General features: G+C 45.3%; 1 protein-coding gene across 1 annotated transcript in view; it reads right to left on the bottom strand.

Moving 5' to 3' along the window:
- Nucleotides 1-850: 850 nt before the first annotated feature.
- The window catches only part of ITIH2 (inter-alpha-trypsin inhibitor heavy chain 2), a 28,111-nt gene continuing 14,654 nt past the window's right edge, over nucleotides 851-14,307 (bottom strand). Inside the window, exons 10-21 of the mRNA XM_039871036.1 lie at nucleotides 13,723-13,891; nucleotides 13,010-13,135; nucleotides 11,848-12,029; nucleotides 10,762-10,947; nucleotides 10,249-10,388; nucleotides 8,543-8,712; nucleotides 7,640-7,777; nucleotides 4,821-4,934; nucleotides 4,274-4,472; nucleotides 3,585-3,757; nucleotides 2,331-2,442; nucleotides 851-1,050 (exon numbers count right to left, since the gene is read on the bottom strand). Of these exons, the coding sequence (XP_039726970.1) occupies nucleotides 903-1,050; nucleotides 2,331-2,442; nucleotides 3,585-3,757; nucleotides 4,274-4,472; nucleotides 4,821-4,934; nucleotides 7,640-7,777; nucleotides 8,543-8,712; nucleotides 10,249-10,388; nucleotides 10,762-10,947; nucleotides 11,848-12,029; nucleotides 13,010-13,135; nucleotides 13,723-13,891 (1,857 nt within the window). The 3' untranslated portion in view covers nucleotides 851-902. The remainder of the gene's footprint in view (nucleotides 1,051-2,330; nucleotides 2,443-3,584; nucleotides 3,758-4,273; nucleotides 4,473-4,820; nucleotides 4,935-7,639; nucleotides 7,778-8,542; nucleotides 8,713-10,248; nucleotides 10,389-10,761; nucleotides 10,948-11,847; nucleotides 12,030-13,009; nucleotides 13,136-13,722; nucleotides 13,892-14,307) is intronic.

Raw genomic sequence — 14,307 nt, 5'->3', positions numbered from 1 at the left:
GTCGATTGAGGCCTTGTGATAGCTTATTTTATATGTCAACTTAGATGGGCCAAGGGGTGCACAGAGAGTTGGTCAAACGTTATACTGCGTGTCTGGGATGAAACACAGTTAAAAAGGTAGACTGAGTAAAGCAGATTGCTCTCATGAGTATGGGTGGGCCTCATCCAATCAGTTGAAGGCCTGAATTGGACAAAAAACTGACCCTCCCCCAAGTGACTGCCTTTGAACTTCATCCACGACATTGGATCTTCCTGCTTAATGGCCTTTGAACTAGAACATCTTTCCCTGGGTCCCCTGCACCATCACCCCACTCTGCCTATATATGTATCTAGCTCCTATTGGTACTGTTTCTCTGTAAAACCCTGACTTATACAGGCCTCATGGACTGAAACATGTCTCTAAGGCCAACACTCTGGAGGGACTCTTGGCTAAGCATGTTGGGCCATCACAAGTCCTGGGGATCAGCAGCGGTGACAGGGCGTTAGTATACTCAGCTATGGAACAGTGAAGATCAAGTCACTTCTCTTGTTCTTTTTCCACTGAATCTCCTCCCTAACTGACAACGTAAAAATGTAATCCATCTGCAAAGTAGAGGACACAACGCTTAACGGCGACGTCGTCACAGCAGACGCCAGACCTAGGGTCCATCCGGATGCCAGCGTGACTCCCCAGAGCAGCTGTCTCTCACGTTGCCTTGATGAACACGGCTTAGCACCTGGACATGCCACAAAATCCTAAAGCTTCTTTGCAAAGCATTTATTTTCTTCGAATGAGTTAACAGGCTTTATAAACCACCATGACAACCGCTTAGTTTTTAAATGTATTTGAACTGAAGGATGACTGCAAAAGGGGCGGGGAAAAAACATATATTTATACATGTGATTATACAAAGCTAAACGCCTCTAAGGCCGTTTGAGGAAACTGTAGAGCTGAGGCACCAGGTAGTCCTTGTAGTGGCCATCGATGAACCCCTTCCCGCTGCTGTGTACAAACCAGCAGGGGACATCTGTCCCCAACACTCGCTCTGTCCGGTAGTCCTTCTGTATTCCCCTGCAAGGAAGATGGCGCATATGGTGAGGACACAGACCCACGCGTGCCAGCCTGTGCATCTCAAAGGAGACACGCACTCCCCGTGGCTGTCCTTTGTCCCCTCTAGCTCTGTATCTGCCCGCCCCTCCCATCCCAGCTCCCCAAGTCGTAGGAAATATCAGAGTCGGGGGCTTGGTGTTGCAAGGACAGAATAAGCAGTGTGTCCTTAAATAATTCAAATAACCCTTACAGAGATTGACCGATAAGGACTTTTCCCAGCAAAGTAAAGGACGCAAATTAACTTGGAAAGAAGGACAGAACAAAACCCTGAAGTGTTTTTGGCTGACCTCACATGTTACCTGCAGAATGAATCTGAGACGCCTCTCACCTTTATGGATGCGTGTTTAAATTCGTGTCTCTCATTGAAAGGACAGAGAAGCCCAGGATTTGAAAAGCTATATGGCAAGTTGCCATTAATGAGCTTTAAAATATATATAATTGCGCACGGCCCACAGGTCAACTCATTTCCAGTTCTGCGTCACAGGGGCCTGCAGTAGAGGAAACTGAGGCCCAGCATTTACCTTCTGTCATTATCGTCCAGTAGATGCTTGTATCCCAACCTCAGATAACATCGTACTGTTATTAACTACTCACCAGATCTATAAAATGTGCTCGCTAACGCCTGCGGCTAACTCACTCATCTCTAGTAAACCAATAATTGTTGGGCAGTATACTCGCTAGAAGCTCATGATTTTAGTTCATGGATCTATTTGGGTGGTGGCACTTATTACTGTCATTTTATGGTTTAATTTTGATTGTGCTTTTATGGCTTAATGAAGTGCATGGAAGCCAATGACCTTTGCTTGCAAAGAGTCGTTTCTGCTTAAGCCAAATTGGCTGCTTCGTAAAATCTCTAAAAAGGCAGAACATGCTTTAAAATGATACCGAATTGGGCATTGGTGAGATAACTGTAAAAGACGGAGAAAAATTAAAAAGGTTTATAAGAATTTACACTCAGAATGCTTTACAAGTATCTAAGTTCTCACTTCAAAATAAAGCGTATGGATGTGGTTTGTGTGAGAAAAGCTACACAGAGATGCACTCAGTAGATTCATACTCGAAAAGAAAGTTCTGGCTTTAATATAAATACACAGCCTTTCGCTAGCACTATGGTACAGAGCTGTTTTTATGATTCCTCCTCTGACTCGCTTTTTCAATTATCCAGTTTGTCCCCATAGGGCTTCTAATGGACGAAGGCACGAAGAACAGATTAATCAGTCTTGGCACTTTATGGTGCTTACCTGGTGACAACCAAGTTATGTCCTTTGACCTCCAAGCTTGCCTCTGGCTTCTCGGCGTTCTTTCCAGGCCGCTCATTGAAGATACGGATCTTCGGCTCGTGCATGAACTGGCCTAGTGGGACAAAGGCCAGATAGTGATGTACGTGGGACCCGAGGGTACATCAAAGGACAGGCTGGTCATTCGGTCCAAGCTGCATTTTGGTCATTCCCTCCAGAATGTGCGGGGTAGAAAGATGTATTGAGAGGGACAGGGAGCAGTGAGCAATGGGAGGGATGGGTCCTCCCAAGCACAAATCTGTGCTGTCACCCCATGGTGACCTTCCATACGAGGCTGGTCTCCTGGATCAGGGTAAGATCCACTGCCCTGACGGTGGGGGCTGAAGGTCAGCACCTGAGAGCAGAGCTCAGAGCACAGAGACAGATTTGTTTGTGATGGCACACGCTTAAATTGGAGCCTTTCTTTGGCACAGAGGGAAAGTTGGTCCAGATGGCTCACTTGTTATCACAAACTTCCTAAAAATCTTCCGCATGGAACTTAAGATTTTTCTGTCCCTTAACTTGCCCGGTTGGTGATGATGAAATCCTGGTTCTGGGAAAACCCTATCTGGGATGGCAAAGGTCCTGGCTGTGGCATTCCTGAGTCACCCCCTGTGCTGCTACGTTGGGTTGTATTAATCAGGGTTTTTATCTTCTGTATATTATGATGTTTTGACATCTTAAAAACCCTCTCTGGCTAGGGAGAGTGGGGCTCCCAATTCTTCGAGCTAGCAGAGGACTCCGCTAGGAGCACCCCTTGATATGCAACTAACCGACCCAGAGCCAGACCTCCTTTACCCAGCCGGTACTACCCAGGAGAAATCATTCCAAGGCCAGGTGCCAGACAGCTGGAGACCACTCCAGAGCCCAGAGCCCATGGAGATCACTCAGCCAGCCCCCTTGCAACCGCCCTGCTCTGTCTCTTGCCAAGGAAACCCCTCGAAAGGCTGTGGCCTGAACCCATCGCTTGCTCCTGCTCCTGCTTCCTGCCCCCAAGCCGCCCTCGTGTGGCTGTGCGTGGCCGGCCGGGCCTCTTGTTTCTAAGGGAACAGTTAACGCTTCTTCCAATGGCATCGACCCCTTTGTGTTGTCACCCAGTCGCCTTATTAATTAAGACCCAGGCTCAGAGCGTGAATCCTGTGCTTTCGGGTCCACACCCATCACTTTCCCAAGTTCTAACCCACGTCGTCAAAGGTCAGCGGTCGGCTGACACTTTACCTATGAGTCCGTGAGCGCTGGGCGAGAACTTGTTTGTGGAGGGAATGTAGATCCCCAAAAAGTCCACGTTGATCGGATGCTTCTTCCAAACGCGATGTAGTAACACAGAGAAGGACATGTCCTTATCCAGAGTGATCGTCACAGTCTTCTCTTTCTTCACCGAGACAAGCACCCTAGTGGGAAAGGAAATGGAATTCACGATTACAGAACAGACTCGCCCTGAACGTGAACTCTCCGTTCCTCCTGGCATAGTGACCCCTAGTTTTCTGAGCCCTTTCACGTGTCTTCGCCACAGAACGCCGTTTGAACGCCCAGCTCTGCAATTCTGTCGATGTGCACGTTTGTTTAATTGATGAACAGATACTAATGGGCAGAGATTACTCGAGACACAGTCGATGTTTCTGAGTCGGCTGTGGATTTCACTTGACAGACTCATTCACTTAACCAACACGTATTCATTGAGCACCTACGATGTGCCGGACACCAGCCTAGCACTGGGATGCCCGGTGACCAAAATACATGGACCCCACCGCCAGGAACGGGGGCGTGGGTAACAAAAATTTTCCTGAACCTCAACTCTTCATATTTACAATGATGATTTTCAGGTTCCATGTTTCTGTCATGGATGTCTGGATTTATTAATGTGCTATGTCGAGGACAGGCCTGAATTCAGACGTGATAGCACTTGCCTTGGATTGGTGACCCAAGCTGTGTCAGACCACGACAAGGTGGATGTATGAGAGCCCCTACTCAGGGTGATGTTCTCGGTGCTGATTTCTATTTTCATGTCTTCGCTTTGGAAGTAAAATGCTAGTTTTCCAAAATACGTGCTTAGTTTTTTATTCTTGGACCTCTTGGCACCAACGAGCTGTCCGTTGACCAAAATCCCTACAGAAAAAAAAAATAAGTTTCTTTTCTCTCATGCATGTCATTTTTTTCATGTGTGGGCACCATAATTCAAATTTATAGAACTTGATGACATGGAGAAATTAATTTGTTTTAGGATTTTATACTTTTTCCTTTGTAATTCTCACTTTATAACTATGCTTTATTACAGTTTAACTGTAATAGTTCAAACTCTTAGGAATATATTTAAAATTTATTTCTCACTAATTACCAAAGTTTGGAAAATATAGGACTTCCGTTAAGGTGGAAAGAAAGAAATTCCAGGCAGTGACAGTGAAGCGTGGCAATGATCTAACTGTCTAATTCGTATACAGTATCTTTTTATTTCACCTGATTCTGGATCAGAAACAAGGTTGAGGATCTTTCCAGGTTCTGAGTCAATATTGAAACAAATATTCTTTTGGCTTTTTGGTAGGTAGATGATGAAGTGTGGGTCATTTTCCACTGGAAAATATAAAACAAAATAAAAACAGAAAGTTACAGAAGGGAAGATCATTTTGAAAAGCATTCTATTCCCGAACATCTTTATTTTAATGAGGATATTTATTGTGCTTCTACTGTATGCTAGGTACTGTTCTGGGCACTGGGAGCTAGTGGTCCATACCCACTGCCCCTTTGTCACGGAGCCTCCATCAGCGCTTTAAGTTATTTTACAAATATTGTGGATACTTCTTTTGTAGCTATCATATATGTACTAGGTTAGAGATGAAAATTAACAAGAAAGACAAAGAATAACGCACACATACATACTATATATATATGTGTATATATATATATGTACTACGTATATGTACTACACATGTATCAATGTATATACAGTGTGTGTAGAGATGGGTAAAAAGACATGTATTTTATTAAGTAGCCATACACGGCACATAAAAGTAAAGGAGAAAACATATTATTTGTTGGCATACAGATTAGTACCAATTCCAAGAGCAATGAAGGCTCAAGGTACTCCCAAGAGAGTACTCCTTTGTTACTAGACACTATTACTTGGCTGATCTTGTTCTGTTTGTTTAACCATTCAACACATATTTAGTGAGGGGGAAAAAACTACGTGCAAAACATTGAATCGGGCCATGTTTGGTGCCGCTTTAAATAAGTCATGATCGGTGCCTTCAAGAAAGTAACCATTTAATGAAGGAGTCTGTCCTCGACCAGATTCTACCCTTGAACTTTTCAATGACACCTCAGCTTTAGGACTTGCGTGTCTGTCTCCTCAGTGTCCAGTTTTAGCAAGAACCCCGCCAAGTCGGTTTCGCCAGGGCTCCTCATCCCCCCGTCCTTAGGGACATCTGGTCACCTGGCCTGCCTTCAGCAGGACTCCTGTTAGGGTGGTTTAGCCAGAATCCCACCTCCAGTGTTTCCTGTCAGAAACCTTTCCTCTACCGCCCCCCACACCTTGCTTCTTGGCTATAAACTCCCACTTGCCCAGGCCGTATTTGAAGATGAGTCCAGTCTCTCTCCCCCACTGCAAAAGTCCATTGCAGTAGCCCCTAAGCCCGCCGCCACTTGAATAAAATCTTCCTTGCCATGCTTTCACAAACGTCATGAATAATTTTTCCTTTAACGGTTAGTACGTTATGTTTTCTTTCATGGAGGCAGACAGAATCGTGACTGTGAGCTAGAATCGAGGAAATGATGGAATAACGGCCCAAGCACGAAAATGCTAAAGTGACTCCACCTGGGCGAGTTGCCAAAGGCCTTATGAAGGAGTTGGCCTTAGAACTAGGTCTTAAAGGTAAGAGGGGAAGAGGGGACGACTTAAGACACAGGAGAGAGAGAGAGAGAGATTTGATTCTGAGTGGACAGAATGAAGAAAAGCATGAGATAAAAAAGTGGACGATTGATTGGTTTAGAAAGTACTTCAATGTGTCCAGACTTTGAGTTCTTGAATTATAGATGGCGGAGCCTGTGGTACACCATGCTAAAAAGGATGAGGCTTTACTTTGTTGGGTAAATATTAAAGGTTTTCGAGAATAAACGTGACATGCTTTGACCCTCATTTGAGAGGTTACCGTTTTCTAGATATTATCGCCAAGCTCCTTTCAAACGTGACTTCAACTCATTCTCATTGAATCCTTGCAGAGTTCGGGCGACCTCACGGAACTCACGTCGCAGAGTTAGTGAGTGGCAGAGCCATGCCTCACGCCCCTGCTGTCCGATGACAAGCTCATTCTCCCAGCCGCTCTGACGCGCTCATTCGTTTTCAAGAAGTGTGTGTTTTGAAACTTAAAATTTGAGGGTAAAGTAATCCAGAGCAGAAACGAAACCTTGTAAATTTTTGCGCCGTTCACGGCACCACACCCATGCTATCCGCTTCCTTCCTCTACACAAACATGGCGTTTGGAACATCTTCTTTGAAGAAAATTGGTTTTTATCCGAGATAACAATTGGTTTTCACATTTTAATTAACCTAGATCCCAACAATCAAAACTGATACGCCTACAACAAATCCGTGCGGCCATATCGGGTTTGATACGATTCTGGGTGACAGAAATGAAACGTCACATTTCAGCTGGTCTGTGCAGCCTTAAATTTTGATGAGGGTGGAAACAGATTGAGGGTTCCCAGGACCAACTTCACAGATCCTAAGGACCCGGGGCATAAGACTGGCCAGCGTTTACTTAGCTCCTACTGGGAACTTACCTTATAACTGCCCTGCAGGGGATGTATCGATTATCATCCCCATTCTATAGGTGAGTCACCTTTGGGAGGTAGTAAAGGGTTAAATGAGACCATGAGAGTGGACCCCCCACGATGGGATTAGTGTCCTTATAGGAAGAGACATCAGAGAGCTTGCTTGCCCTCTCTCTCACTCCCTCCAGAAGTCACATGAACTCACAGGAAGCTGCCAGCCACCTACAAGCCAAATAAATGAAATCGACCTTGCCAGCACCTCGACCTTGGACTTCAGCTTCCAAAACTGGGAGAAATAAACTTCTGCTGTTTAAGCTCCCCGGTCTGTGGCGTTTTGTTAAGGCGGCCCTAGCTGACTAACATGCGGGATTATCTTCTTTCATCGGAAGGCAGCGGTGTCCGTAAAAGCCGCTTCCTTTACAGGACACGATGTCATTAACATGCATAAGCGCTGCACGGATTCTGGCGGGACTGGGATCTGGGCTGTGAAGTCCGGTCCCGGTTCTTACCTCTCATCACGTGGGGGGGAGGAGTGGACTCGAGCACGGGCGCTGCTATCGCGGGCATGGGGACCCTCGGCGTGGGCGAAGGGTTGACCCAAGATGGGAGCGAACTGGGAGCAACTTTGCTGCCGTAATACAGGGCACCTGCGTAGAAAGACCTGTCTCCGTTAGCTTCCGGGTTTCCCTCTCCATGCCCGTTGCCGACCATTTCGAGAATCTGTTTTATGAACCCGGAGGTTCTCAGCTAAGGTTTGCTCCCATTATTTTTACTCCGGAATTCTCTCCCCTACGGCCCCCTCCGTCATCATGCCATGGGCCTGCCACGGGGTCCTCCGCAGAGTCTGGGCCCTGGGCTGGGGTCTGCAGCAGGAGGAGCTGCCCGCAGAGCTGGGGAAGGGTCTTGTGCCTCCAGCAGAGGCCAGGAGCTAATGTCCATCCAGCCCCCAGAGGAGGCCGATCACATAGGCGTCTTCCAATTATTGAAACAGAATTTGTTTATGTATTTTTTTAATGGGTGATGGTAACGAATTCTATATCGGATTTCATTAGATGCGCTTAAAAGAGCGATGCCATTTTTTTTAAAAAAAGCTCAACCTTTACAATATACCAGAAATTAAATTTGTTGCAAATACTTCCACAAGATGAAAAATATGTTAATGTTGAATTTAAAACTGTATGAAGGAGGACATGCGTTTTCAAAATTCCTTTGGAAAACACGTGAGCAAAAATGTTCAATGATCATGGCAATAAACTATCTCTAAAATAAATGGACAGAAGGAGCTCAGCACAGGGACACAGGCCTGGAGCCAGAGGTGGACAGAGGGTAAGAGAGTCTCAGAGGGTCCAGGACCTGGACGTGGGCCGTGAGGGCTGACCCCTACCGTTTCCCCACCAGACTGAAACACTGACCTGAGCAGCAAGAATGGTCTTGGGGCGGCGAGTCGGCCAGCAGACGCTCGTCCCCAGCCTCGTTCTCAATCACCATCGCGGTGAGCGGGGTGACTATGTGATGTTCCAGGGACATCTGCAGGATGGTCTTGGTAATCTTCCTCTTGGCAGCCGCCGTCGGAGCCAGGCTTCTGTATCCAGGACATAGGGACAGCAGAGAGCATCGCTGTGTTTAAGGCCGAGTTCAGGTCCCCTGAACCCATTTCCGGTGTTCAGCTAGGACCCTGGGGGCCACGATGGAAGAGAGAACTAGAAGGTTTCACGAAGCTTAGTGTTTTATCTGGCCTAAGGAATTTTTTAATACACTTTAGTTCTTGTAGAGCAGTTTTAGGTTCACAGCAAAATGGAGTGGAAAATACACAGAGTTCCCATATCTCCTCTGTCTGCCATTATCAACACCCCCACCAGAAGGTACATTTGTTACAATCGAGGATCCCACAGTGACACCTCATCATGGTCCAAGGTCCACAGTTGGCTTTAGGGGTCACCTCTGCTGTTGCACATTCTATGGGCTTGGACAAATGCATAATGACATGTCGCCATTATCATACAGAGTTGTTTCACTGGCCTGAAAATCTCTGTTCCACCTGTCACCCCACCCCCCTGTAACCAATGATCTGTTTTATAGGGATCGTTTATAAAAAATCGATATTTAACTTCTGCAGCAATTTGCTATCTACCTTTAAATGTGCATCCAGTGCACTTCTGTAAAGGGGCAGAAACATTTCTCGCTCACTTCAAAGCCACAGCTTACAGCCAAGGGTCTGTTCTACAGTCGTATTGACACCATGGGTTTTCTCTGTGCGTAGTCAGTCACATGACCTCATTTCATTTTCCCCAACCTGGGTCAGACGACCCTGTTCCATCTCCCCGAGACTCTGATAGAACAGGTAGAGTGGGCTCAGGGATGGTTACTTTCTTAACCAACGCGTGTATGTAACTCTGATACAGGATGTCAAAGGACCACCCCTTCCTCTAAAAATATAGTTTTCATGTGAGAGAGTTTCAACGTAGTTCAGCCGAGATGCCAAAGCTGAAATCATCACTATTAGGGAGACCTTCTTATGCGATATCAAAATCTCATGATTGTATATCTCTCTTTGGTCAATAACCTGTTTTCAGGGGTAAATGCAAATGGACTGCTGACCCACGCGGCACCATGGATGAACCTCGCGGACAACGCAGTGAGTGAAAGAAGCCAGAAACACAAGAATACCGATTGTGTCATTATATGGGAGTTAGTCAGGGACAAAACTAACTGATGGCGATCGACATCTGCAGAGCTCTTTCCGTGGGAGGTGGGGAGAGGGCGTTGAGTGAGAAGTCAACAGGGGGTACATTTGGAGACAAAAAAAAGTCCCCCATGTCTAGATCTGGGTGGCCATTACAGGGGCGACGTATATAAAAATGCATTAAACCGTGCACTTGAGGTCAACACCCTTCACACACTTGACTGTGTGCATGCCACACCTCAACACAGAGTCAGACAGAAACAAACCAGTGACCCGAGCTTTAGTTAAAGCGATTGGAACCAGTGGAAATTAATAATCCAAACGCTGCAATCATTTGCTGCCTTTCTTGGTTTCAAACTCTGTTTGCGTATGACTTCAAATGTTCAAGGCAAACCTCTTAATTTTGCAAATCCCTGTGGCGTATGCGCTCCTTACCGCTCAGCCAGAAGTTGGTTGATTGTCAGATAGGCCCACAATTTCCGGGTGAAATCAGGATCCGCGTGCTTGTCTTTCGATAGAAAATCCTCCAAGTCGTCCATCTGGGCCAGGGTCTCCAAGACTAACTCCGTGTTGGCCTGGATGATGCAAGGTTTAACGCAAAGACGTCATGATTATAAATGACAGTTAATAAATTCACACTTTTCGTACCTCCTGTGAGTGAATCAGGGTACTACACAACCTGGAGGGGAATGTAAAATAATTCAAAAGCATACACAAGAGGAAGTAGGTGCCCATTTCTGGAGTTTGGGATTGGTTTGAGGTATAAAAGGCAGAGATTTGCACAGTAATGGGGACGATGGCATCAATGTTCTCATGCCTTTGCTTCGCTATTGCTTTTATTTTGCATACGTGATTCTTGGGGTGCAGTGTTAGCCTGTTAGCGGACAAGATGCACTGTGTCCGGGGGACCAGTTAGTATTTTTAAAACAAGCAGATCAGCCAAAGTACCGAAGTTGCGGTGATAATACTCTGTAACTGTTCTGATTTTTCCGGGTCAAATTTTCCTGCCACCACAATCTCTGAGCCCCTAAAATAGTTATGGAAACTGTTCTGAGTGACATCTGTTGCTGACGTGTGGGGATAGTTGAACTGGACGTTCCGGAGCAGTGGAGTAGAGACTTGGTTGTAGAATTGCTACAATTCATAAAACAAACAAACAAACAAACAAAAAACACACAACAAAACAGAGGAAATCATTAGTTTCACACCACTTTATAGGGCTGAAGAGTTTTTCTCTGAGATTATTCAAATGCTTAACAGATCTCTCTTAATTTATTCTCACAGTCTATATCTCTGTGGAAAGCTTTGGGACAAGGAACATCCTCGTAATTATCAGACGAGATGAGACATCGAGATGTTATGGTAAAAAGACTTGCTAAGAATATCACTCTTGGCTTAAGGGCCCAGCATTTTTTTTCCCTCTGATGACCAGTGTGTACAGCTAATGGACATTCATAACAAGAAAAGCTAGTTCGGTTGATAGACCCCAAATTAGAACCTTATCCCTTACCTGTCCCCAAGTTTAAATATGGCACCTGCCGTTGATAGGTACCTGGTACTGACAGAGAGTTGGGTAAAGGACATTCATTTCCTACATCTTTTTCTTGCCTATTTAGTCAAAATAAACAACTAATTCATATTCCTTACATTTAAGGATTCTTACAGGCTCTAGTGTGACCTGTTTTGCATCATAGAAAGTTGACACCCAAGATGCCAGTGCACTTTGATGGGAACGGTGTCCATGACGACGAGAAGGACCAACCGCTTGGCGGGACTGGGGAGCCTCTGAAGGCTTGTTCAGGGAGGGGGTGGGGACGTGCCTGTCACCTTACTGCCTCCCGTCTCACTGTTGGTGCCCACATACAGGTGGGGGGGGGTGCAGGAGAGCGGGACGAACACTTCTCTGATTCTTGCAACCTGATATAGCTGAAATCATACAATTTTCACTTAAATTCGACCATCTGCTTCTAGGCCTTAGATATTCCTAGAATGACTTTCAGTGAAGAAAATAAAAAGAACAGAAAAAAATGTTACCTTGAGCTGGGAAGAAGTGTCCTGGTTTCCATAAATTCTTTGAGCCATCCCGCGGTTGTCATTGGATAGTCTCTTCAAAAAATCATAATCGACGTCAAACCCTATCCCCAAACTGAACAAGGAGATGTTGTCTCGTATGTTCTGCTTCACGTTTTTCTGAATTTTTGACAACTTTAGTTCCCCTAAAGTTGATGACGACAGAAAGGAAAAGAGTGAAGAGGCACTTTTACGCAGTTTGGGGAAAATCCACAGAGAGCAGTTTGGAAAATTGGTCAAAATCAGGAACACACGTACTGTTTGACCCAGTGACTCAATCGCTAGGAATTTTTCTTACAGACGCACTCATCCATGTTGAATAAAGCACGGGCAACGGTACATAGCCACATTATTAGGAATAGACACGTAACGGAAACCACTTAAATGTACACCAGTGAGGGAGATTGGTTAAATCACGGTACGTTCCAACTTTGAAATACTATTATTTCAAAATACTATATTATTACTGTTATTAAAAAGGACAAAGCAGCTCTTCATATATTTATGTTGAATGATCTCAAAGGCATTTTTAAAGGAGAAAAACGACGTAAGGATTGGTATATGTAGGATGTATTTGTATGCATGCATGCACACGTGTACGGACGTGTGTGTGTATATTCACATGGATGTGGATAAGAAAAATGCTTAACACGTAGATGTATCAGTGAGAAGTCGTTGCTCCGGCTGCCGTGAGGGACTGGAGGGGGTGTGTGGAGAACAATGAAGAAAGAATACGTTAGTGAGGGCTCCGGAGAAGCGACCTCTTGGAGACCTGGGGTCGACTGTCAACACACACTCCCATTCACCATCTCACTCCTGACGTTGAGGAAATAAAGGCCTTTCATCAGTACGCATCGGCAAACGTGGATTGTCATTAAAACGAAAGTTTCCCCACATTGTAGAGGTGACACTGAGACATTCAAGGGCATCGCTGAAAAATGTCTGGACGCTGGTTTAGGCAGAGCGAGTGTCTCAGAGTCGAAAGAAGCCTTTGATCAGGAAGCGTGGGTTTAACATGGTTTGGAAACTCAGGCAAATGCCATCAGATTTCCCATCGTAAGCAAATCACATTCCCCAAAGATGACAGTAAGGGTATCTGTCGCTAGGAAACTGAAGTGATACTTGCCTACTGTTGGATCGCCGTCAGAAACCAAAATGATGAGAGAAACAGAGTTGGGGTCCAACATCCCCAGGTTATCGGCTTCGTTCAAAATAAAGATGGCCCGCAGCAGAGCTTCGTTGATATTCGTGCCTGGGGAGGTGATACAACGTGCCATTCTGTTAGACGCTCTGCCTTCGTACAGAAACCACCATATCTTGGGTTCAGGTTCATCCGTCTGGTGCTTACTCAAGAAGAATTTATTAGGTACCCAAATCATTCGATCGCTTTCCAATTTTGCCCAGGCTAGTCAAGATCCCCCAGCGGAATAAGAGACTCTCTGTACAGTGAACTCTTCCCTTAATGATGAGTTAACCCTTTCAAAGCACCAATCTGTCATTGGGTCGAACACCAAGTTAAAGGTACATAAACCGTCCTCGCTGAGAGATGTGGATACTGTTCTGTATGGTTAACATTTGTATGCTACGTAAGCAACGGGGAGGCAAGTGTCACTCTCCTCTGAGGAAGGTGAGAATAACCGAAAACCTGTGTGGGGTGGGTTATGTGTTGTACTTTCGCCACGAATTTAGTATTTATCATCTAAGAATAAATGTATCATTTAGGGCAGACCATTGCAGACAAGGCAAAGAGCACTGTGGTACGGGATAATATATCTTCACTGAATCAAGATTTGAGCCCTACAGAGGTGTCTCACTGCGATTTAGGCTAAACCTACGCACCTCCGCTGGGCTGGATTTTCTCGATATACTTCTTGGCATCTGCAATCTGTGTTTTAGAAGCGGAGACTAAATCGTTGTTCCAAGTGCGCACGTTGTGGTTGAAATTGACCACCGAGAACTGGTCATCGGTTCTCAGGTCATCCAGTATGGTCTTCATTGCTTCCACTGTCTGTTGTAAAAGAGAAAGTAGAAGGGTCTCATCACAGAAGGTCTAAGCCTGAGAAGGAGGGAGTCCAATAATTCATCCTAGTCCTCTTTCAAGTACTGACTACGCCCTACTTATTCCAGAAAACCTCTCACTTATTCTGTATGTGTATTGCTTGCGTTTTGAGACTTACTTCTACTGATTTATGTTGTTCTGCACAACCACTTTGGTTAGTTGTATTTTAAGTTAAGTTCACAAATGTCAGGTGCCCCCTTAGTGGTGTCTGAAAATCAAAAGTATTTCTCAAGTCCGTCTACTCGCTCACTCTCTTAAACCACTCGCTTTTCACCTTCCCCTTCAAACCACCAACACCTTCCTGCAGATGGTACTCCTGGTTTTTAACACACTCTTTCTTTTGAAAAAAAAAAAAAAAAAAAAAA

Source organism: Pteropus medius, unplaced genomic scaffold (genome assembly GCF_902729225.1).
Source record: "Pteropus medius unplaced genomic scaffold, Ma_sr-lr_union100, whole genome shotgun sequence".
Lineage (NCBI taxonomy): Eukaryota > Metazoa > Chordata > Mammalia > Chiroptera > Pteropodidae > Pteropus > Pteropus medius.
The sequence above is the reverse complement of the archived record's forward strand: the minus strand, read 5'-3'. Positions and strand labels throughout refer to the sequence as shown.